Source organism: Neofelis nebulosa, chromosome 15, assembly GCF_028018385.1.
Source record: "Neofelis nebulosa isolate mNeoNeb1 chromosome 15, mNeoNeb1.pri, whole genome shotgun sequence".
Lineage (NCBI taxonomy): Eukaryota > Metazoa > Chordata > Mammalia > Carnivora > Felidae > Neofelis > Neofelis nebulosa.
The window spans coordinates 8161727-8185520 of record NC_080796.1 but is presented as its reverse complement, the minus strand read 5'-3'; the positions used below and the strand labels follow the sequence as shown (position 1 = coordinate 8185520).

The 23794-nt window shown below is 44.2% G+C and overlaps 1 protein-coding gene across 1 annotated transcript in view; it reads right to left on the bottom strand.

Annotated features, from left to right (window-relative positions):
* Positions 1–23794, bottom strand: part of DNAH14 (dynein axonemal heavy chain 14) — a 326351-nt gene that overhangs the window by 54139 nt on the left and 248418 nt on the right. The window contains exons 65-71 of the mRNA XM_058701179.1: positions 15794–15934; positions 14452–14667; positions 10942–11172; positions 10248–10369; positions 8164–8408; positions 4276–4694; positions 4000–4198 (exon numbers count right to left, since the gene is read on the bottom strand). Coding sequence (XP_058557162.1) covers positions 4000–4198; positions 4276–4694; positions 8164–8408; positions 10248–10369; positions 10942–11172; positions 14452–14667; positions 15794–15934 — 1573 coding nt within the window. The remainder of the gene's footprint in view (positions 1–3999; positions 4199–4275; positions 4695–8163; positions 8409–10247; positions 10370–10941; positions 11173–14451; positions 14668–15793; positions 15935–23794) is intronic.

The following is a 23794-nucleotide window of genomic DNA, read 5'->3' as shown; positions in this document are numbered from 1 at the left end:
TATTCCGAAGTGTTTTATTCCTTTTGATGTTATTATAAATGGGATTGTTTTCTTAATTTCCTTTTCATATTACTTGTTGTTAATGTATAAAAAAGCACCTGATGATGTACATTGGTTTTGTATCTTGCAACTTTGCTGTTTTGGTTTACTACCTGTAACAGGGGTTTTGTGGACACTTAAGAGTTTTCTACATAGAAGATCATGTCATCTGTGAACACAGATAATTTTACTTCTTCCTTCCCAATTTGGATGTCTCTTCTTTCTTTTTCTCGTCTAATGCTTGGCTTTAACTTCCGTTGTTAAAAACAAGTGTTGAGAGCAGGGGGCATCCTTGCCTTGTTTCTGATCTTAGAGAAAAACTCAGTGTTTCACCACCGAGTAGAATGTTAGCTGTGGGTTTTTCCCAAATGACTTTTCCTGTGTGGACGTACTTTGCTTCTATTCCCAGTTTGTTGAGTGTTTTTAATCCTGAAAGAGCTGAATCTTATCAAATGCTTTTTCTGCCTCAATTAAAATGGTCATGTGGTTTTTGTCCTTCATTCTGTTAATGTGGTTATTACATTGATTGATTTTTCTTATGTAAAAACGTCCTTGCAATTCCAGGAATAAATTGTACTTGGTCATGGTGTGTAATCCTTTTAATAGGCTATTGAATCTGGTTTGCTGTATTTTGTTGAGAAATTTTACATCTATAGTCATCAGAAATATTGGTCCGTAGTTTTCTTTTCTGAAGGAATCCCTGGCTTTGGTATCAGGTTAATGCTGGTCTTCCAGAACAAGCTTGGAAGTATTCCCTCCTCCTCATTTTTTTTTTTTTTGAAGAGTTTCAGGAAAATTTGTGTTTATTCTTTTTTAAATGTTCGGTAGAATTTTCCCGTGCAGCCATTTGGCCCAGGCCTTTTCTTTGTTGGGAGATTTTTGCTTAATGAGTCAATCTCCTTACTTGTTATAAGTCTGTTCAAATTTTCCATTTCTTCATGATTCAGTCTTGGTAGATTATGTGTTTCCATTTCTTCTAGGCTGTCCAACTGGTTGGCATATAGTTGTTCATTGTAGTCCCCTATGATCCTTTTTATTTTTGAGCATCAGTTTTAATGCTCCTGCTTTCATTTCTGATTTTAATTATTCAAGTCTTATTTTCTTAATCTAGCTTAGACTTTGTTAATTTTGTTGATATTTTCAAGAAGCCAGCTATAGGTTTTGTTTTCTATTTTTTAATTCTCTATTTTATTTGTGCTTCATTCTTTCCTGTTTCTTTCCTTCTGCTAGCTTTGTGTTTAGTTAGTTCTTTGTTTTCGCTAGTTCTTTGAGGTTGTTTGAGACCTGTTTTTTTTTAATATTTAAAAAAATTTTTTGTAATGTTTATTTAGTTTTTGAGACAGAGACAGAGCATGAGTGGGGGAGGGCCAGAGAGAGGGAGACACAGAAGCCAAAGCAGGCTCCAGGCTCTGACCTGTCGGCACAGAGCCCAACGCGGGGCTCGAACCCACGATCCGTGAGATCGTGACCTGAGCTGAAGTCAGACGCTTAACCGACTGAGCCACCCAGGCGCCCCTTAAAATATTTTTTAATGTTTTATTTATTTTTATTTTTGAGAGACAGAGAGAGAAAGAGAGAGAGAGACAGAGCATGAGCAGGAGTGAGAGAGAGGGAGACACAGAATCGGAAGCAAGCTCTGGACTCTGAGCTGTCAGCACAGAGCCTGATGTGGGGCTTGAACTCACGGACCACGACATCATGACCTGAGCCGAAGTCGGACACTTAACTGACTGAGCCACCCAGATGCCCTGAGACCTGTTTTTTTTTTTTTTTTTTTTATTGTATGCATTTATAGTTATAAACTTCTCTCTTATTATTGCTTTTGCTGTATCCCATAAGTGATGTATTGTTTTCATTTTTATTTGTCTCAAGATATTTTCTAATTTCCCTTGTGACTTCTTTGACCCATTGGTTAAGAATATGTTATTTAATATCCACATCAATATCCACATTTTGGATTTTTCATATGATATCGATTTCTAGTTTCGGTCCATGTGGACAGAAAAGGATACTTTATATGTCAATATAAATTGACAATAGTGCTTCGAGACCCAAGTCTCTAACTTAAGAGAGTGGTTACTTGAGTTTTGGTCCATTCAAAAACTGGAATGTCGTGTAGACATTGAAAGTCTATTTCCCGACAGAGGAAGCTACTTGTGACATGTCATTAATTTGGAAAAAGTTAGGTGTAAGTCTGTTCAGCAAAGTCACCTTAAAGAATACAGGAGTATTCCTATATGAGTATGAACGTATGTAAAGAAGACATATAGGGAGGAAAACCAGTGGAAGGAAAAACCACAAAAATATTAACAGCGATTATCTCAGGATTGTGGAATTACACAAGATTCATTTGCTTCTTTTTGCTTCTCTGTAGGTTGTAATGGTTTGCTTAATAAACACACGCTGCTTATATAATAATAATAATGATAATAATAATAATAATAATAATAATAAAGGAAGCTATTAAAGTTTGTTGTTCCTTTAAATACACGGGAGATGTTTTCAGGGTTCCGAGTGAAGGGGATGCCGGTGGGCTGGCTCTTTGGCTGCCGGCCTTGTCTCCTGGTCACAGGTGAGGGGTTCGGGAGTGGGTCCCTGACTGGGGCTGTGGCGCGCAGACCCGCCCTCTCGGACCCGTGGAGTCTGACCGAGGACTGTTGGGCGCTGAGTTGTGGTGACAGCAGTCGCCGCTCTTCTCGTGCTGCTGCGTGGCTCTGCGTACTTTCCTTGCTGTTTCCCGAGATATCCCAGACTCCTTCTCAACATTTTTATTTTATTTTAATTTTTGGTTTAAGATATTGAGTTATTAAAAAAATTTTAATGTTTTTATTTTTGATAGAGAGAGAAGCGTGAGCAGGGGAGGGGCAGAGAGAGACGGGGACACAGAATCCGAAGCAGGCTCCAGGCTCCGAGCCGTCAGCACAGAGCCCGACGTGGGGCTCGAACTCGCGAACCCCGAGATCATGACCTGAGCCGAAGTCGGACACTCAACTGACTGAGCTACCCAGGCGCCCCAAGATATTGAGTTATTGTCTCTTTTTCTGCAAGGAAAGCAATCTTAATAAACTCATAAGAACATTTACTGACTCTACGGTCATTTACCAAACATCCGCATACCAGGCTTCAGTAAAATAAAAACAAACAAAAAGCAAAACAAAACTATCCAAACGTCTGGTGTCCTCAAGAGCAATTCTTTTGTATTTCCTTTCCGACTTCTATGCTCTGCTAATAGTCTCAAAAACTTGACAGAGGACATTCCAAACCAGCCCCTCTTCTCCCTCGGGGACAGCATCAGACGACCTTTAACTGGACACTTCCTGTGACTTAAGGTCCCGACACAGCACTACGATGTGCCATTGAACTGCATGCTTAAAAATAGCTGAGAAGGTGAATTCTATGCTGTGTGTATTTTACCACAATTTAAGAAATAAATATATTTAAAAATGTGCAACACAGGAGGATTTGAAAAGATCCCGCACTTACGTGGTTTTGCTAACCATTTTGCATAAGCATGATTTTTTGTGATTCAAATTTTCAAGGAATTTTCATAAGAAACTGAGGGGGACTGTGGTTAGGAGGGGTAAAGTTTCGCTCTAGGTGGTATTTAATCAGTGTGTGTGTGTGTGTGTGTGTGTGTGTGTGTACGTGTGTGTGCATGTGTCCTTAATGACCAGCACTGGGCATTTGGTGTAATACATCAGGATTACAATAACCACAGCAAACGCCATTCATTCATTCATTCATTCATTCACTTCTTCAACAATTACTAAGCACCAATTATATGTTCAATGGATGAAGACACAAGGATGAATTACACGTCACACTTGACCTGAAGCTACTTTTAGTTTAGTCCATATAGAAGCACCGGCTTGGAGCACCTTAAACATCTCTCAGGGTTTTCCAGGGAAACACGTTTTTAACAGGTTTTTGCTGGACCCAGAGCAAGGACCTTTTACTTACTGTTAAGTCTAGGCTGGGGCATCACACCTTTAACGTTCGTCAACGTGTCGGAATGTAAGAAGATGTCCCATTCTTCGTCCGGTAGGGACCCGATGTCATCCGGCCCCGGACTGCCCCCAGCATTATTCTGCATGATCGTGGTGCAAAGCCGGAAGGAGAAACACAGCTTGTGTTGGTGAAACAGAGCTGAGGACACCACCTAGGGGGAAACGTCACGTCAGACTAGCCCTCCTCCTGTACAGAAGTCTGTAAAAGTCACAGAAGAGAAGGTCTCACCTTAAAAACATTTCTTGTCAGCACATCTACCGACCGTCGAAGATGTTTCTCTAAGAGGTGCCTGTCGCTCTCGAGCTTTGGCTCCTTGGCGAGGTCTGTGATATCACCAACTTTTCTCTGAGACGTTTTCTCCCTCTTCAGGCCGTGTTCCTGTTCTTTGCTTCGGGGAGCTACTGATCGAACGAACACCTGGCGAAACCAGTCCAGGGGGAACTGGTACAGGGAGTTGAGGCGGGCGAGCCCGGCCACGAGGAAGTAGAGCAGGGCGCCTCGAGTCGCGACAGACCGGTAGTGTTCCCGCAGCGCGTGGGTTTCACTTTCTGCTTTTTCTGTCGCTTTGATGCGCTTGGAAATCTCATTTGAAGTCGTTTTGGATTTTCTTAAGATGTCTACAATTTCCTCATCATCTAACACACATGCTACAGACAAAAAATGAATTTGAATGAATAAAAACCATGGGAATGTTAAACACAGTACATTCCTTCATCCTCAAATCTTTCTCTAAAGAGGTTCTTTTTTCAAGTTTATTTTGAAAGAGAGAGAGAGAGAGAGAGAGAGAGAGAGAGAGGAGATGGAGAGAGAGAGAGGAGATGGAGAGAGAGAGAGAATCCCAAGCAGGCTCCACACTGTCAGCACAGAGCCCGATGTGGGGCTCGAACTCACGAACCATGAGATCATGATCTGGGCTGAAATCAAGAGTTGGATGCTTAACCAACCGAGCCACCCAGGCGCCCCTCTGTAAGAGTTTTTACAGTTGACTTTTTGGTGGTTTTATTTTGGAGATGGGCTCTTAACTGAGTCATATTTCTAAATAATCTGGTTAATAGCATACATGTACCCCCCCACCCCCTTTTCTCTTCTTTATATTATTTCAGTGTGTGTGGGTTCTATTTTTAATTTTTATAGATTTTTGACAGAGAGAGAGAGAGAGAGAGAGAAATGAATGAGTGGGGGAGGGGCAGACAGAGAGGGAGACACACAAGCAGGTTCCAGGCTCCGAGCTGTCAGCACAGAGCCTGATGTGGGGCTTGAACCCATGAACCATGAGATCATGATCTGAGCTGAAGTCGGATGCTTAACTGACTGAGCCCCCCAGGCACCCCATGTGCGTTCTATTTTAGTAAAAATAGAACATAAGTATTTCTTATGTTCTAATAAGTTCTAATAAGTTCTAATAAGCACATAATAAGTAGCCATTCCATCCGAAGGACGGAAGGAAATGAAAACCAAATTTCCAGAAAAGAACAAGTGCCTCATTATTTCCTGTGATGTACTCTGATATTTTCTATTGTATTCTATTTTGTTAAGCAAATCAAGTTGATAATGACCAAGGAAAGTGATTTCTCATTTCACTATCAGGCTACAACTTATCTTTTAAAAAGGCATTGCTCTAGAAACACAGAATAATTCTATCCTTTTTGAATATTTAGGACGATTCTCATATTTCTATCATAAATTCTATTATTTTATGGACAAAACATTCCAATTTTCCTCAGGTCCTTTTGTAAATGATAGGATTGATAGACTCCTCACTGTCCTTGATGCTTACCTTGGGACACCTTGGTTTGAAAAGAGCCCTCTTAAAACGTGGTATCTAGGACTAAACCCAGCTTCACATGATCATTTTAAGGAATGATGGGATTATTACATTCCACGACCGGGATACCGCATGCTTCTTGATTTCGGTGATGCTTCCTAAGTGATGTCTGGACCTCAGCTGTGGGCTACCTCTCACAGTCCCCACTCTACCTGGGTTTCCCACAGCAGGTGGGGAGCCACAGTAAAGACAGAATACTTACAAAGAGATAGTAAGGATGATCTACTTTACTAAAACTTGGAAAAAGGGAAGAAAAAATGTGTACTGAGTCAAGGAGTCTCTTTAGTTTTTTTTCCAGAACAATTTTTATTATAACCACTACTGGCAAAATTATAACCACTATTAGGGAAAGGTTAGTCTTTACAAAAATCTCAGAGGGGCACCAGGGGGGCTCAGTCAGTTAAGCACCCGACTCTTGATCTCGGCTCAGGTCAAGTTCTCACAGTTTGTGGGACTGAGCCCTGTGCTGGGCTCTCTACTGGCAGTGTGGAGCCTGCTTGGGATTCTGTCTCTCTCTCTCTTTCTCTGCTCTTCCCCCGCTTGTGCTCTCTTTCAAAATAAATAAATAAACTTAAAAAAACAAAAAACCCTCAGACTCTACCACGAGGAACAAGCGGTAGGAATAAGCACCAAAGGCATAATGACACGCTGTGCGGGCGTGTGCGGACGTGTGCGGGCGTGTGCGGACGTGTGTGGATGTGTGCAGGCGTGTGTAGGCGTGTGCCGATGTGTGTTATCAGAAACAACTTTCCTTTTGTCTCATCAAGTCTGTCTTTGGTTCAATGTAGACAAAAGTTATAGCCCAAATGTGACAGTTGCATATAGCGGTTCATGAAACGGGACTTGTGAGTCGGACCAACCGTGTCGCCTTCTGTGTGTCACCTAAGACCTACGCGTCCTGCTTTTGCTGCTGACTCATTCCACCTCCCGAGGGAAACAGACGTGACAACCTGGTCCATGTGACTGGTCTTGTCATTAACAGAAGCATGGCTTAGCCGTACGTTACACAGAAATAGCGTAATGGCTGTGATTAGAACAGGAGGGAATGTAGTCGATCCTTAATAGGAACGAAAGCATCTGAGAGTCGGTCGAGCCCCAGAGTCGCCAGTAAAGAGAGAGAACGAACAGGAACCCACCGTTAGATAACAAGTATGTGACCTCAGATGAGCTGCGACCCTGTGACCTATAATAAGAAATATACACGAGGTCTTCCTCCCGGCTGAGAGCTCTAAAAACCCTGGGGATTTCTAAAGGACAGAAGAGGGTAAGAAAGGTGTGTTTTGTTAGGTTAGCGAGGCGACTCTGGACTCCACCTAAGGACGCGGATCACCTCGCTGGGAGGGAGGGCGGTGGACAGAGGGTTAACGTGGCAGCCGCACCCTCCCCGGACCTCGTCTACGCCCACCAGGCTGGTCCGAGTTCCATCCTTTCACAAGAGACCAGGGATCCAGAGAGCAAACGGGTTTCCTGGGCTCTGTGAGCGCTGCGGCAAATGAATCAGACCTCAGGAGGGGTTGCTGGAACTTGCGATCTGAAGCCTGTCTGTGGGGAGGGGGCGGTCTCGTGGGACTGAAACCGTAAGGGGAAGGGAATCTGATGCCGGCTCCGGGGAGACAGTGTCGGATGGCGGCGCCCGTAGGACACCCGTCTAGCGTCTCGTGCTTGCTCGCGTGAGCGCACCCCCATCCTGCGTGTTGAAACTGGGGATCCAGGACCCCTTCAGGAGCAGAGCAGCCAGCACGCCCCAGGAAGTTGTAATGCTTCATCTTTAGCTGTTTAGAAATTATGTTGTTGACATATAAAGACTATGGTTTCTTAGCTACCTCCTGTGTTGAACAGGAAAACCATTTCTACTGCTATTGTAATAAACACCATCTTTTAATGGGACACACACAAGTCACCGCATTATGGCCTTGTATATGTTAGTTATGAATTCGTGGGGAAACCTACTCTTTAGGTCTCCGGTCTAACCTGATACACAGAACAGATGTCAGACAACTGACGTAAATGGCAGAGAACAAGGAGGCACCAACCAGCCTCTGTAGGAGTTTTCTTACAACTTCTACTGACTGCCTCGTGGCGAATGTCCTGCGGCATGATGAGCTGACACAGAGGTGGGACCGCATTTCATTTTACAGACAGGGTGTTTCACCCCCATCAATCAGTTCTCCGGTGGAAACGGCAGATCTGGTATTTTTGGTACCGATTCAGAATAGGGCCCTTCTGGCTTTTCTTCTGTCCTTCACGGAGTTAGCAGAGGTCTCCCAATGCCACGAAATACCTTAACTAACCTTGCACGGTCTCCAGTACATTTAACGTTTGTTCTTCTAGCTCTTCAAGACTCCCAGCATCAAGGGATATACTCTCCGACAACTGGAAACGTTGACTTTCTAAGTGAGGAACTTCGTGAGTTAGTACCGTAGAAAGGAGTTGATCCTGCAAATCTCGGAACGTTAAGGTGAAGTTGATCACGGTAACAAAGTTATAAACCGACGGAGGAAGATGGGGGTTGTCTACCTCTGTGGAAATGAACAACCTAAAGCATGAGAAAGACGCCAGTTATTCAAAGGCCCCGCGGCAGCAGGAAAACAAAGGAAACTAATTTACGAAATAATGGAAAGAAATATTTTTCCCGGAAGCGGACACGGTTAATTTTTAGTGTTGTTCAGCCCTGTATGCAAAATAGGCTCTCAATCTATACTCTGTGAATGAATTTGCTATCTATAACTTAAAATACAGCCACAGATTACGTTCTGACCATATGTGGTCCCCGCATCGGGACAGAGGAGAGAAAAGCATTAACTAACTAGTAGGAGCCCTGACCTGCCCTCTGGGGACCGTCAGCACCGTGGTGTCTGCACCGAGTGAGAGCCCCACGGAAGCTGGGGGCAGAGGGTGGCCGGCCTTCTCCAATGGGCCCCTCCAGCTGCCGCCTGGACAGTATCCAGGGTTCGGGGTGGGGATGGGGGAGAAGGAAGCGGGAGACTGGTTAACATGGGAGAGGTGATGGTGGCCTGGAGCAGGGTGGTGCCCGGGGGGAGGGTCAGGAGTGATTCTGGGTCTTGTGCGGTCTCCACATGACCCGATACCCCAATACAGCAGGGGCGATTCCTCGTCCCATTTTATAGAGGGTGGAATGGGGGCTGCGAGGGTCCACATAAGCTGCTCACAGTCCACGGCCAGAAAGTGACAGAGCGGGGACCTGTCGCCAGTCTGCCCTCCGCGACCGTGCCCTCCACCCCCTCCTCACACACACAATTCAGACACCGGCACCGGGCTGTCCACTCAGCAGGACGTTGCTTCATTCATTCCTGGGGCTGTTGCTCAATCCGTAATTTGTCGGCTGTGTCCCGGAGAGTGTTTGTTAAATCAGGGGTTTTAAGTCCTCGAGGGAAAAAGCCTCCCGTCTAACCTTCTTTAACCTCGCGCTTTTCAAAACTATGGGACCCCTTTTTTGAGTGACACCTATCAAATCCCTAGAATGTTGTTTGGAGGAACATAACTGTACTTTGCAAAATGTTTTCTTAACCGAAGGAGGGAGGCTGGGAGAGGGGATTCCCGGCTGCAAGAGGGTGGTGAAGAGCCAGACTTTGGGACCGTGCCCGGGGGCGAGGACCCGCTGACCGACAGATCGACCCACTGACCACCAGGACCAGGTGAGGACCCAGCGTGTCAGAGCCCCCGTAGCGCAGTTAAGCGCACCGGGCTGGGTACGAGTAAACCCAGCTTCTAACTCCCCTGTGCTGATCACTCCCTACATAACGACCTGCTGGTTATGAGTTCGCGGGGAGAGTGCTTGTCTCTGGCAACTCAAATGTCTCATTCCCTTGGGAACTGCATTTTTATAGTGTTCGATGTGACTATATAAAAGTCCTTGGCGAAGCTGGCTGGTCGGGGAGGGGGGGGGGGCAGAGTTCCTGAAGGTCCCTAACTGCCAGGAACATGGAAACGTTTTCATTGGACCAGGCAAAATCTCACCCTGCTCCCTCCAGATATCCAGTACGGATTTTGTTTGATAAAGGAGCAGAAGCTTTTCCTGCCAAAATCAGATGTGATGCAAACAGATCAAGTGGGGTCGGGTGGGGTCCGGGTTCCGGCTGGATGCCGCTCCAGACCTTTCTGGGGACCCCTCTTGCCCCAGGTTTTATCAGGCACGGCATGGAGAATACTGGTTGGGAACGGCTTGATGAACAAAACTCCGTTCTCTCTTCTGTGTATTGATTAATGTGCCCCGGAAACACAAACAAAACATTCCAAACGCAATCTCACCATTTCCTCCAGGAAAAGCTCACCAGGACCGAGGCACAGGGCCTTCCATGATATCGATCTTACAGAATACAAACATTTGACTCAATTTAACTGTGAGAGACATTACCTAAATTGGGAATTGTATTCAATCTCAGAATCCTCAACCCTTATGAAATATTGTCCTCTTTTCTGATAGATCTCCTTCTTCAAAATTGCCTTTAAACTTGGAGCTAATGTTTCAGGGAGATTCTGAAAGACCCAACAGACATAAATAAAAAGTTCATCTTATAATAAATAAGTCAGTTGGAAAGTCACAGCATTTAAAAATGTAAATCTTGTTAGTACTTGGGCACCAAAGAAAGCCTGATCTGAGAGAACGGAACATTGACAAGTCACTGTACGTATGTACTTATTACTTTTCCCTTGACAAAGTTACCTGTAATTAAAAGCTTTTAGTCTCTATGCTCGGTGCGTAGTCTATACTGCAGCTGCACAGAATTAGGGGGTCTACGCTCGGTGCGTGGTCTATACTGCAGCTGCAGGGAATTAGGGGGTCCATGCTCGGTGCATATGGTCTATACTGCAGCTGCACGAATTAGGGGAGTCTATGCTCGGTGCATGGTCTATACTGCAGCTGCATGAATTAGGGGGTCCATGCTCGGTGCATACGGTCTATACTGCAGCTGCAGGGAATTAGGGGGTCCATGCTCAGTGCATACGGTCTATACTGCAGCTGCAGGGAATCAGGGGGTCCATGCTCGGTGCACGGTCTACACTGCAGCTGCACGGAATTAGGGAGTTAGGCCATTCCGTCCAAATACCTGCAAGAGGACACTCCCTCCTGTCTTCACAGCATTTTCAATAGTTTGGATGTGGCTGCCGTCCTCCATGGAGAGCTCCTGCAGCCTGGACCCTTCCGTCTGCCGGATCCAGTTGTGAGCCTGCTTATGTGGGTCAATCAGCAGCGGCCACTGCAGGCTGTTCCTGGTCAAGATGGCGTTCTCTGCTGAATACTGACCGAGCGGGAGCCCCTGAGAACGCCACCGGCGGATCTGGAATGAGAGCGTTAGTGCTTTCACTGCTCCACACGCCTGCTCGCGCTGTCCCTACGGGACACTGAGGCACCCTACAGGGCCACTGCTTTAGAAAAAGCAAATGACATTTAAAAGGAGTGAGGACATGAATCATTTAAAACACTGGGATACGGAATTCTGGGTAACTCTTCGCTAAATTACCCCTTTCTGTTCATCAGGACGGAGGAGCGGCCCTCACAACAAAGATGCGACGGGAGATCGATACGAAATGTGACGGGCGCCTGTTCCCAAGGACGCTGGGCTCTGATGCGTCTGTGACACGCGCAACGCCACAGAATCGTACAGATGGCGGCGCGGCGGCCACCGCACCCCCGCCGCCGCCAAGGACACACGTCATCGTCTAGTTAACTGCCGCAGCCCTCACTTCTCAGGAGGAGGAACTGGGCTTCGCCCGCGGTCGTCCCGTCAGAGTAAGAGGCAGACCGAGGGTTTGACTCCGAAGCTGACTCCAATGGATAAACTTCATCCGGATTTCCTGGCAGTCTCAGCAGGTTGGGAGAAAAAAGCCCAGAAGGCCCATGGAGGTCGGGGAAGGAAAGGACAGCAGAGACGTTCCAGGGAGAGGCGCCAGGGCATCCCCGTGAGGAGCCAAGGATACTTTTCAGTTTTGAAAGAAAGAAAAAGATTTTGTTTAAGCCCGTGAAGAACTGTGTGCTCTTGACGTCTACATAGAAGGAAACATGAGGGGGCGAAGAATCCTGAAAACCACAGGGAGTCCCGCTGATTGGGGCACAGACTGCGCCCAAATCGAGGCGTGGAGCAGAGGTCAGCGTGGACAGAGATATAAGCTGCAGACTCAAGTTTCTACTTTATATTATTATTTTTTTTTAAGAAAACTTTATATTCAGTAATTGCTTCTGGATTTTGTTTTTAAATGTGTATTCATTTTTGAGAGAGAGGGCATGAGTGGGGAAGGTGCAGAGGGGCAGGGATAGAGGATCCAAAGCAGGCTCTGTGCTGTCAGCAGAGAGCCTGACGTGGGGCTCAAACTCCCAAACCATGAGATCGTGACATGAGCCGAGGTTGGATGCTTAACCGACAGGGCCACCCACGCGCCCCCAGAGTTTGTATTTTAAAAAATTAATCATGCCCCCGACTTTCATGCTTTTCCTTATTGTCTTACTGAAGTATGTATTCCTATAGTTTCATTTTGCTAATTTTGGAACTTTCGATCAAGGAAAGTTAAAGTATATCCTCTTTTCTGTCTGGCTTCGTGGGTGTAGTGCTCCAACTGTATCCACTGTATGAACATACCCAGGCTTCTTTATTTATCCGTCCTATTGGGGAGGGCACTTGGATTGTGTCTCAAGTTTTTGGCTAAAACAACGCCACAGTGAACGTTCTTTTATATTCTTTTGATCAACGTATATATGCATTCCTTTGGGGAAACACCTAGGAATGTTAGGTCTTAGGGTATGTGGATTTTTAATACTTGTAGCTAAAGTTAGCTTTCTAAGATGATTTTAGCATTTTGTATTCTCACCAGGAGTATATGAGAATTTGTTACTCCAGATCCGTGCTGACTCTTAATATTGTTAGTCTTTCAGATTTTAGTCCTTTGCCTGATGTGTTGTGATATCTCTAGAGTTAACTCTCATTCCCCCAATGAATAGTGATGGTAAGCCCCTTTCAAATATTTATTGGCTATTTGCATAGTCTCTTGTGAGCGACCTGTTCAAGGCTCTCGCCCATTTATTTGCTGGGTTGAACGTCTTTTGCTCATTGATTGGTGGTTACTGTACCACGGCTAGGACGCTTCGGCCCTTTGTTGAACTCAGGTGTTACAAATATCCTCTCCTGTTCTTTGACTTCTCTTTACACCCTCTCAGTGGTGTCTTTGGATGAACAGAAGGTGTAAATTTTAATGTAATTCGATTAATGTTTTCCTTTATAGTTAGTTCTGCTTGAAAAATCTTTTCTTAACCTGGGTCATGAACATACTCTCCTAAATTATGCTTTATTCCTGTGTCTTCCACAGTTGGGTCCACAGTTCAACTGCAGTTGACTTTTTATGTTTGGTGTGAGGTCATGGTCAAATTTTTCTTTCTTTCTTTCTTTCTTTCTTTCTTTCTTTCTTTCTTTCTTTCTTTCTTTCTTTCTTTCTTTCTTTCTTTCTTTCTTTCTTCCTTCCTTCCTTCCTTCCTTCCTTCCTTCCTTCCTTCCTTCCTTCCTTCCTTCTCTCTTCCTCTCTTCCTCTCTTCCTCTCTCTCTCTCTCTCTTTCTTTCCTTACAGATATTCAATTACTCAACCCTATTTACTGAAAAGACTACCCATTCCTCCCTGCACTGTAATATCAGCTTTGTCCGTGTGTGTATGGGCCTGTTTTGGGCTCTCTGTTCTCCTTTGGTGTCACTGTTTGTCCTGGCACACATACGGACCTTTAAGACTGTTTACATCTAATGTAATTATGGATATGTTTGGGCTTAAGTTGGTTACTACTATTATGAAAATGAGAAGCCAGTATCTGCTTCTGAGACTTTTTATAGATTGGATAGTCAGTTTAACTTGAGTTATCACTGGGGGAATCAATGTAAAATTACTCTTTGGGGATGAATTAAAAAAGGGGTATTTCTTTTTTTTAACCTTTCAACATAGATCGACAACAAATATTTATTGATATGTGGATAAATGTGAGGTCCATATTTTTGGCTCTTTCTAAGAATGCTACCTGTGGTTCAGTAAGTTCACTGATTTTATTAATGAAAGGCGTTTCTGGGAGAGAAACTGGCTATACTTCTTAGAGTAGGTTGGGAGGATTACAACGAGTAAGAGAATATTCTGTGACTTTTGCCCAGAGGATGGGAAAGAGATGGAACTAACTGAGACATTACAACTATAATTTAAAAGGGGCGCCTGGGTGGCTCAGTCGGTTAAGCGTCTGACTTCGGCTCAGGTCATGATCTCGCGGTCCGTGAGTTCCAGCCCTGCGTCGGGCTCTGTGCTGACCACTCAGAGCCTGGAGCCTGTTTCAGATTCTGTGTCTCCCTCTCTCTCTGACCCTCCCCCATTCATGATCTCTCTCTGTCTCAAAAATAAATAAACGTTAAAAAAAAAAAAAAAAAAAACTATAATTAAAAAAAAAATTTTTTTTTTTTAAAGACCCGGAACAAATTTCAGTATTTTCCTTTGTTAAAACAAGTTGGGGAAAAGATCTAAGCCAAAACAAAATGCACTTACGCCCCAAATTCAAATCAAGAACAGCAGCCCCTTAACTGATAATAGAAATACGTTAGTACCTCGTGGTTTGGGGCCATGACTTCAATTAAAGAAAAGTTGGGTGACAAAGGGATGCTGTTTTCAGTGCAGAGAGTCTCCCATTTGTTCACAATCAACTGGCGAAATTCTGCTGTCAACGCCCCGCTGTAGACGATGCACGCTGCTGAAAGAAGCACGTCACCCCAGATTCTTTCCAACTTCTTGTCTATTTGATCGATTGTTTCTGGCCATTGAGTCTAAATGTTAACATAAAAGTGAGCTCTTGAAACTTGACATCAAATATGCTATCATGAGACATTTAGGTATTCACGGTCCCCTACTGGGACCCAGCATTGCTACCACTATGACCCTTTTCATCGGTGTTTGCATCAAAGGGAGTAATGGAGGACATTATAACACAAACTGTTTTCTGAGGATAACACGAGTCCTACCCTTGGATTTGTCAACAGTGTCATGTGTGTTAGGGCTGATAGCCATGTCGAATCCTTTGTGTGATGAAGATAATTTTTAACATAAGTAGAGTAATTCATTGTATTATTAATGATATTCAATAATAATAGTGATCAGCATTTATCGAATCCTAACGTGTCTAACCGGCATTTTACCTTGAACATCTCACTTGGCTCTTCTAATACCCTGTTAAGTAAAAGTCACTGACTTCACTTTCGGAGGAGGAGGTTGAAGCTTAGGGAGGATCAGAGGGAATGTAAAACCGAAGATAAAAGAGCTCGAGAGGTGTTCCTCTCCCTTCCTGATGACATCCCCTCCCTTTCAGCCACCCTTGTTTTATGCGTTCGGCGGGGGTGGTCCCTGCGTTGCACCGGGGAGCTCAGGACATACTCACGGACTCTGTGCCCCTCATCAGACAAGGGAACTGACGTCTTGGGAGCAAGAGAAAGTAAGGTCTGATCTGCATAGTCTGTTCCCTCTGTCTTAAGGCTACTTGACCAGGACTCCTTTGTTTATTTAAAAGAAAATTTTTTTTTACACGTATTCATTTTTGAGAGACAGAGAGACAGAGCACAAGTGGGGGAGGGGCAGAGAGAGAGGGAGACACAGAATCTGAACCAGGCTCCAGGCTCTGAGCCATCAGCACAGAGCCCGCCGTGGGGTTCGAACTCACGAACCGTGAGACCATCACCTGAGCAGAAGTCGGACGCTCAACCGACTGAGCCACCCAGGTGCCCCAGGACTCCTTTATTTTTATCAGGAGTAGGAGTGTCTGCTGATCTCAGTAAAAAAGACTGGATGAGAAGAGAGTTTGAGGAGGTACGTGATACGACCTTCAGGGAAAGTGACATCTTGGGTTCGCCAAGCCCAGTAGCCATTAAGGACGGGACATAAAGCCAGAGAGAGCCACACCTTCTCGCCTTCCAGGCTGGTTAGTAAGACAGAAGCACACTGCAGGCGCCTGGTGGCCAGTTTCCTTCTGTTTGCTAGCAGCTGCTTTTCGGCCACGAGGTCTTTGTAGGCCGCCTGCAAGGCCAGCACGTGTTCTTCCACCTGAAAGACAGTTCGTTCGCTGTTGAGACCAAGTGTCACTCTCATGTTGCCTCAAGAGTTTAACTGTCATTTGTACGCGTATGGTGTGTAACCACTCCATTTACACATGCTGGACAGAGGATTGTGTTGACAAGAAAAATGTAGTAACTAAGTACAGGATTTCTTGATACTAAAGTTACTGCGTAAAATGCCACCTTCCTCACTAGGCTTTCTTACGAGCTTGGCCCTTGAAGATTCACCCTTTTCTGATTTATTTTTTGCACTGAAAATGTTGTGTCACATCCAGTTTCCTTCTCTAACAAAATGACCGAACTTCGTCATTCTAGATACGATGACCAGCCTGGAGGAACCGATGAGTTTTTGAAGTAAGGCTGGTCGGACAAAGTGGCCATTAGACTATCCGCAGGCAGTCAGCCGGAAACACATTTTCATGAACAGCCGATAAGACGATTTCCTTAAATTACCACTTATCTTGCTAGCGCCCTTGCTCAAAAGCATTTGAGCATCTGAGTCTCTATAGAAGTGACTGCCTACAGATATGGCTCAAATTTCTGGTCTTGTCAATAAAAGCCTCCATGGTCTGACCCCAACCCCCTCCTCCCCAATGCCATGTCCTTTCCCGTAATAGTACACTGTAGCCAGACTGCTTTTGTCCACATTTCTGAAACACTCCTTAAACGTGCGTCCTTCTGGGATGTGGCTCCCGTCCTTTCCTAATGCCTGAAACCGTTCCTTAAAGGGATGTAAATCCAAGGCATTCTTTAAAATTCTCACCACTTTGCAGCTGTCACAAAGCCTCAGTCTTGTCAAATCCACAGTTTATAATTGCCATTTGAGAAGTAATTATACATTGCCTGTTATTATCTCTGGGGCTGTGGCCTTAGTATCCTTTTTTTCTTTTTTTTTTTTTAATTTTTTTTAACGTTTATTTATTTTTGAGACAGGGAGAGACAGCATGAACGGGGGAGGGTCAGAGAGAGAGGGAGACACAGAATCTGAAACAGGCTCCAGGCTGTCAGCACAGAGCCCGACGCGGGGCTCGAACTCACGGACCGCGAGATCGTGACCTGAGCCGAAGTCGGACGCTTAACCGACTGAGCCACTCAGGCGCCCCCTTAGTATCCTTATATTATCTTTATGTTGTTATTTGTAGTTTTGAAAGATGTTTTCGTCTTCTCAAAATCTTTGAAGACTGTACTTAGCATGGGGACTTGAACACGGCAGGTTCACAAACTGTGTACACAAAACTGTGCTTACTGAACGCAGTTCATAATTTGTGATTTCTCCTCATATTCTAAACATGTTATCCTGGTGAAAATGCCTAATCTTTAAACACATACACACACGAGCTACTTTTGGAGTGACTAATGATTTACGACTCACTCCTGGTTCACCCACAATCATTACTCCGTTGCTTCTACTCTGATATAAAATGTTGTAGGGGCGCCTGGGTGGCTCAGTCGGTTAAGCGTCCAACTTCGGCTCAGGTCACGATCTCGCGGTCCGTGAGTTCCAGCCCCGTGTCGGGCTCTGTGCTGACAGCTCAGAGCCTGGAGCCTGTTTCAGATTCTGTGTCTCCCTCTCTCTCTGCCCCTCCCCCGTTCGTGCTCTGTCTCTCTCTGTCTCAAAAATAAATAAACGTTATAAAAAAAATTTTTTTTTAAAAAATGTTGTGTTTGCTTGCTCCTTCCCTCCGATTTGATTTTTCTGAGAAAACACTCTTGCTACTCATGGTCGAGCGAGTCATATAAAGATTCAAGCGAACGACTTATGGATTCAATTAAACACATGAAATCTTTCTTTTTTTTTTTGTTTGCTTTGTACCATCACTTACTTACTTACTTAAATTTTTTATTTCCTTTAGTTCCAGTTTAATGTACAGGGTTCTATTAGTTTCAGGTGTATAATACAGTGATTCAACACTTCCCTACATCACCCGGTGCTCATCACAAGTGCCCTCCTTATCCCCCATCTCCTATTCCCCCCCCCCCCCCCCCCACTCACTGTCCTCTGGTGACCAGCACTGTGTTCTCTGCAGTTAAGAGTCTGTCTTGGTTTCTCTTTCTATTTTCCCCTTTGCTTGTTTGTTTTTTTAAATTCCAAGTATGAGCGAAATCATATGTGTTTTTCTTTCTCTGACTTATTTTGCTTAGCATTATACTCTCTAGCTCCATCCACGTTATCGCAAATGGCAAGTTTCATTCTTGTTTATGGCTGAGTAATATTCCACTGTGTATATATGCCACATCTTCTTTATCCACTTGTCTACTGATGGACACTTAGGTTGCTTCCATGTCTTGGCTTTGGTAAATAACATTGCAATAAACACAGGGTTGCATACCTCTTTTCGAATTAGTGTTTCTGTATTCTTTGGGTAAATACCCAGTCGTGGAATTACTGGGTCATAATATGGAAATTCTCTTTTTAATGCTTTGAGGAACCTCCATACTGTTCTCCACAGTGGTTGCATTCCCACCAACAGTGCACAAGGGTTCCCCTTCCTCCCCATCCTTGCCAGCACTGTGGTTTCTTGTGTTGTTGATTTTAGCCACCCTGACAGGTGTATGATGGCATCTTGTTGTATTTTCCTTGACAGTCAGTGATGTTGAGCATCTTTGAACACACGGAATTTCTATTATATGACAACACCGTGTTCCCAAGGTAACGTGTTTTAAAAAGCTTATTTATTTCTGAGAGAGGTCGAGAGAGAAAGCATGCGCACATGGATGGGGGAGGGGCAGAGAGCGAGGGAGAGAGAGAATCCCAAGCAGGCTGCGTGCAGTCAGTGCAGAGCCGGACGTGGGGCTCAAACATGGACCATGAGATTCGACCTGAGACAAAATCAAGAGTTGGACCCTTAATCAACTCAGCCACCCAGGTACTCCCAAAGGTAACATTTTTAAATGAATGTTCATGTAATATAATATGTTCTTGCGCTATTGATTTCCCCTAAGTTCCCTAGAGTTTTACGAACTTTTTTTTTTTATACTAGGGCACAGATGAACAAGAGACCTATTTTTAAAATGGGAGACAGAATATAACTCAGTGAGGAGAAAACCTCAGTGAAGGGCTTAAAATCAGTGGAGTTAACTACTACATTCACTTTTAAAGTATTAAGTGTATCTGTCAGTATTTTATATACATATATACATTTCAAATACACTTGTGTGAGTTCAATGAGTTAACATATTAGCAACTTCTCATGAAGGCCATGGTTGTGAGCTGGAGGGGAATGGAGAGTATCAGTGAGTAAGGTTCTGATTGAAATTTAGACTTTATTTTTTTCTCGCCTACTACTTGATAATAATAAAAACAAATAGACAGTCTTATAAATAAGTATTTGTTGGGTAAATGAGTGAAAATATAAAAAATACACAAAAAATCGTGAGGATCATGGGAATTGAGTACATACCAAAATGGAAGACACCACGAGTCAAGAATAAGTGAAAGGGAGTTCCAGTCCCAAATGGTGAGATGAGGAATCTGAACTCACCTGCTCCTGTGGCCACACCAAGCCTACGGCCACAGATGGGGCTGTTCCCCATGAAAGAAATTCGGAAACCAGCGGAGCGACTCCTATACGTTGGGCGAACGAGAAGTACTCACATCCAAACATGGAAGGCTGAGACACACTCTCACCACAACCCCGCCCCTGGCACAGCGATATGCAAGAGATACACAAGAGAGAACTCCCAACTCCCAACTTCTCTCTGACGGCAAAGGTTTTGAGCCCAACACCTAGTGTCTCAACTTTTAAGACTTCTGCCTGAGGGATGGGAGTCCGAATAGTTAGCTCTGAAAGCCAAGAGGGCCTGCATCCATGAGACCGCTAGACTATAGCAAACAAATACTTTCTGACTGGCTGTTCCCCCAGGACGCAGCACAAAGGTGGAGATAGAAATGCCTCCCTCCCAGGCTTTGCTTTAAAGAGGCCTCTCTGAATGAGGCTGTGGCCTGAGGCCACACTAAGCTAGGCTTCTAGCTTAGTGCACATTTAGGGGGGACCAGTAGGTACCATCTCCACATTCTCCCTTTGGCGCACTCAAGGTCTCTGCCCTCTCCCTGGAAGGAACTTGTGCACATATATGGCATCCCGGCCTTGGTGGCTGCGGCCCAGAGGATATACCACTTGAGCACCTGGCTTTGGTGTCCAGCAGCTCTTGCATTTGTGGGTCCCATAGAACTATAATAAACAAAGAAACAGATCTTAATTGGCTCAGTGCCGAGGACGCAGACAGAAACACCCATCTCCCAAGCTGTCCCTGAAGACAACTATTTACACAGGCTTCCAATGAGCCTCAGTGCTGACTGAGATGCTCCTCTTTGGGACATTGATAGATCTTGGCACACGCTGAATACGGGGAGCCACTGAGAGCGCACAAGGCTGCCTGGGCAGTCGCAGTGGTGTGGGAGACAACCAGGAGCTCAGGCTGGGCTGATGAGGTTCATCCCCTCCTCTGGACCACTCTGTCAGGACAGGGAGGGGTGGCTATTTTATCAAATGCACAGAGACCAACACAGAGAGTCAAGAAAGATACAGAAACATAATTATTTATCCCAAACTACAGAATAATAAAGCAACTGACCTGAAAAATAAAACTATAGACTAATATCCTCGATGGATATAGATACAAAAATTCTCAACAAAATACTAGCAAACTGGATTTAAAAACACATTAGAAGATTTGTTACACATGACCACGAAGGATTTAACCCCTGGATGCAAGGGTAGTTGAACATGTGCAAATCAGTACATGTTTTACATCACATCAATAGAATGATCAAAATCACATGATCATCACAATAAATGCAGAAAAAGCATCTGACAGAACATAATACACTTTCATGATAAAAATTGTCAACAGACTGGATACAGAAGGAACAAACCTCAAGATGATAAAGGGCAGTTACAGGGGAGCCTGGGTGGCTCAGTCAGTTAAGCATCTGATTTTGCTCAGGTCATGATCTTGGTGTTTGTGAGTTTGAACTCCATGTTGGGCTCTGTACTGACAGCTCAGCCTGGAGCCTGCTTCAGATTCTGTGTCTCCCTCTCTCTCTGACCCTCCCCTACTCACTCTCACTCTCTCTCTCTCTCTCTCTCAAAACTAAACATTTAAAAAATTAAAAAAAAAATAAAAAGCAGTTATGACAAACCCACAGCTAATGTTATACTCAACGGTGAGAAACTGAGAGCTTTTCCTCTAAGCTCAGGAACAAGACATGGATACCCGCCCCCTCCATTCTTATTCAATGTAGTCCTGGAAGTCCTGATTAGAGCAACCAGGCAAGACAAACAAATAGAAAGCACCTAAATCAGAAAGGAATAAGTTGGGGCGCCTGGGTGGCTCAGTCGGTTGAGTGTCCGACTTCAGCTCACGTCATATCTCACAGTTCGTGAGTTCAAGCCCCGCGTCAGGCTCTGTGCTGACAGCTCAGAGCCTGGAGCCTGCTTCCGATTCTGTGTCTCCCTTTCTCTCTGCTCCACCCCTGCTCATGCGCTGTCTCTCTCTCTCTCTCAAAAATAAGTGAAGATTAAAAAAATTTAAAAAAAGGAATAAGTAAAAATGTCACTATTTGCAAATGATGTGATAAAATCCCAGAGACTCAACCAAACAACTGTTAGAGCTAATCAACGATTTTAGTGAGGTTGCAGGATGTAAGACCAACACACAGAAACCAGTAGCATTTCTATACAGTAATAAAACAGTGTGGTGCTGGCATAAAATAGATACACAGACCAGTGGAACAGAGTAGAGAGCCCAGGATCAAATCTGACAAATCTGGCAACTCAACAAGGGAGCCAAGAACACCCAACAGGGAAAGGCCAGTCTCTTCAACAAATGCTGCTGGGAAAACACGCAGAACAATGAAAGCAGACTCATATCTTACACCACTCACAAAAATTAACTCCAAATAAATCTAAATACCATAGAACTGATACCATAAAACTCCTAGTAGAAAATGTAGGCAAGAAACTGTTCGACATTGGACTTGGTAATGATTTTTTTTAGCCGTAACACCAACACCACAAACAACAAAAGCAAAAATTGATTCATGGGACTACCTCAAACTCGAAAGTTTCTGCAGAACAAGATAAACAATCAACAAAACGAAAGAACAATTAACAAAATGGGAGAACAGTTTTGCTACCCATATGTTGGAGAAGAGGCTAATCTCCAGAGAACTCCTGCAATTCAGTAACAGAAAACCACAGTATCTGATTGGAAAATGGGCTGAGGAACTCAACAGACATTTTCCCAATGAAGACACACAAAGGCCAGCAGGATAAGATGTTCAACATCATTCATCGTCAGGGAAATGCTGATCAAACAAAACCACAATGAGACACCATCTTGCACCTGTTAGAATGGCCATCATCAAAAAGACAAAAGGTAATAAATTTCGTAGTTCCATACACATTTTAGGACTGTTTGTTCTATTTCTGTGAAAAGTGCCTTGGAATTTTGACAAGGGGTGGCATTCAATCTGAGGCTTGGTTTGGGTAGTGTGGGTGCTTTACCATATTAATTCTTCCCAGCCATGAGCATGGAGTATCTTTCCATTTATTTGTGTCTTCTTCCTTTTCTTTCTTCAGTGTCTTAACGTTTTCAGAAAATAGGCCTGTCACCTCCTTGGTTAAATGTATTCCTCGGCATTTTATTCTTTTGACACAATTGTAAATATGATTGTTTTCTTAATTTCTTTTTTGGATAGTTTGTTGTTGGTTTATAGAAATGCAACTGATTTTTGTATATTGATTTAGCATTTTGCAACCTTATTTTATTTATTAAAATTTTTTTTAATGTTTATTTTTGAGATAGAGACAGAACATGAACGGGGGAGGGGCAGAAAGTGAGGGAAACACAGAATCCCAAGCAGGCTCCAGGCTCTGAGCCGTCAGCACAGAGCCCGACGTGGGGCTCAAACTCGGGAACAGCGAGATCATGACTTGAGCCGAAGTCGGACGCCCAACTGACTGAGCCCCCCAGGTGCCCCGTCTTTAAGTATTTTCTAATTTGCCTTATGATTTCTTCTTTGGCCCAGGGATTGCTTAAGAGTTTATTGTTTACAGATTACAAATCTTCACATATTTGTGAATTTCCCAGTTTTCCTCTGTTGTTGGCTTCAACTTCGTTCCATGTGGTCCGAGAAGATACTTGATACAATATCGATCTTTTAAAACCCATGAAGACTCATTTTGTGGCCTCACGTTGCGTCTGCCCTGGAGAACGTCCATGTGCACTTGAGAAGAACGTGGGTTCTGCTGCTGCGTGGAGTGTCCTGCACTGTCTGTGGGTCTCATCAGTTTACTGTTCTGTTCATCCCTCTCTTTCCTCATCTTCTGTCTCAGACCCTTTAAATCTCTGATTTTTGCTTGTTCAGTCTTTCAAGTTTTTTTTTTTTTTTTTAATGTTTATTTATTTATTTTGAGAGAGTGAGAGAGCACAAGCAGGACACGGGCAAAGAGAGAGTGGGGGAGAGAGAATCCCAAGCAGGCCGTCCGCGCTGTCAGCACGGAGCCCAACGCGGGGCCCAAACTCATGACCCATAAGGTCATGACCTGAACCGAGATCAAGGGTTGGACGCTCAACCGACTGAGCTACCCAGGCATCCCTCAAGTTTTCTTTAATTGACTTTTAGTGACTAAGAATTTCCTGGAAAACCAGGCACATCATCATTTTAAGATTTATTTACATAGTGTTTCTAATAATTATTGGAAAAAAAGCCCAAATGGACATTTACTCTAAATTAAAAATTATAGCTGAGCCTTGAACACAGGGGTTAGGGTGCCGACCCCCCCATGCAACTGAAAATCCACGTAAAACTTTTGACTCCCTAAAACTTCTCTTCTAATAGCTT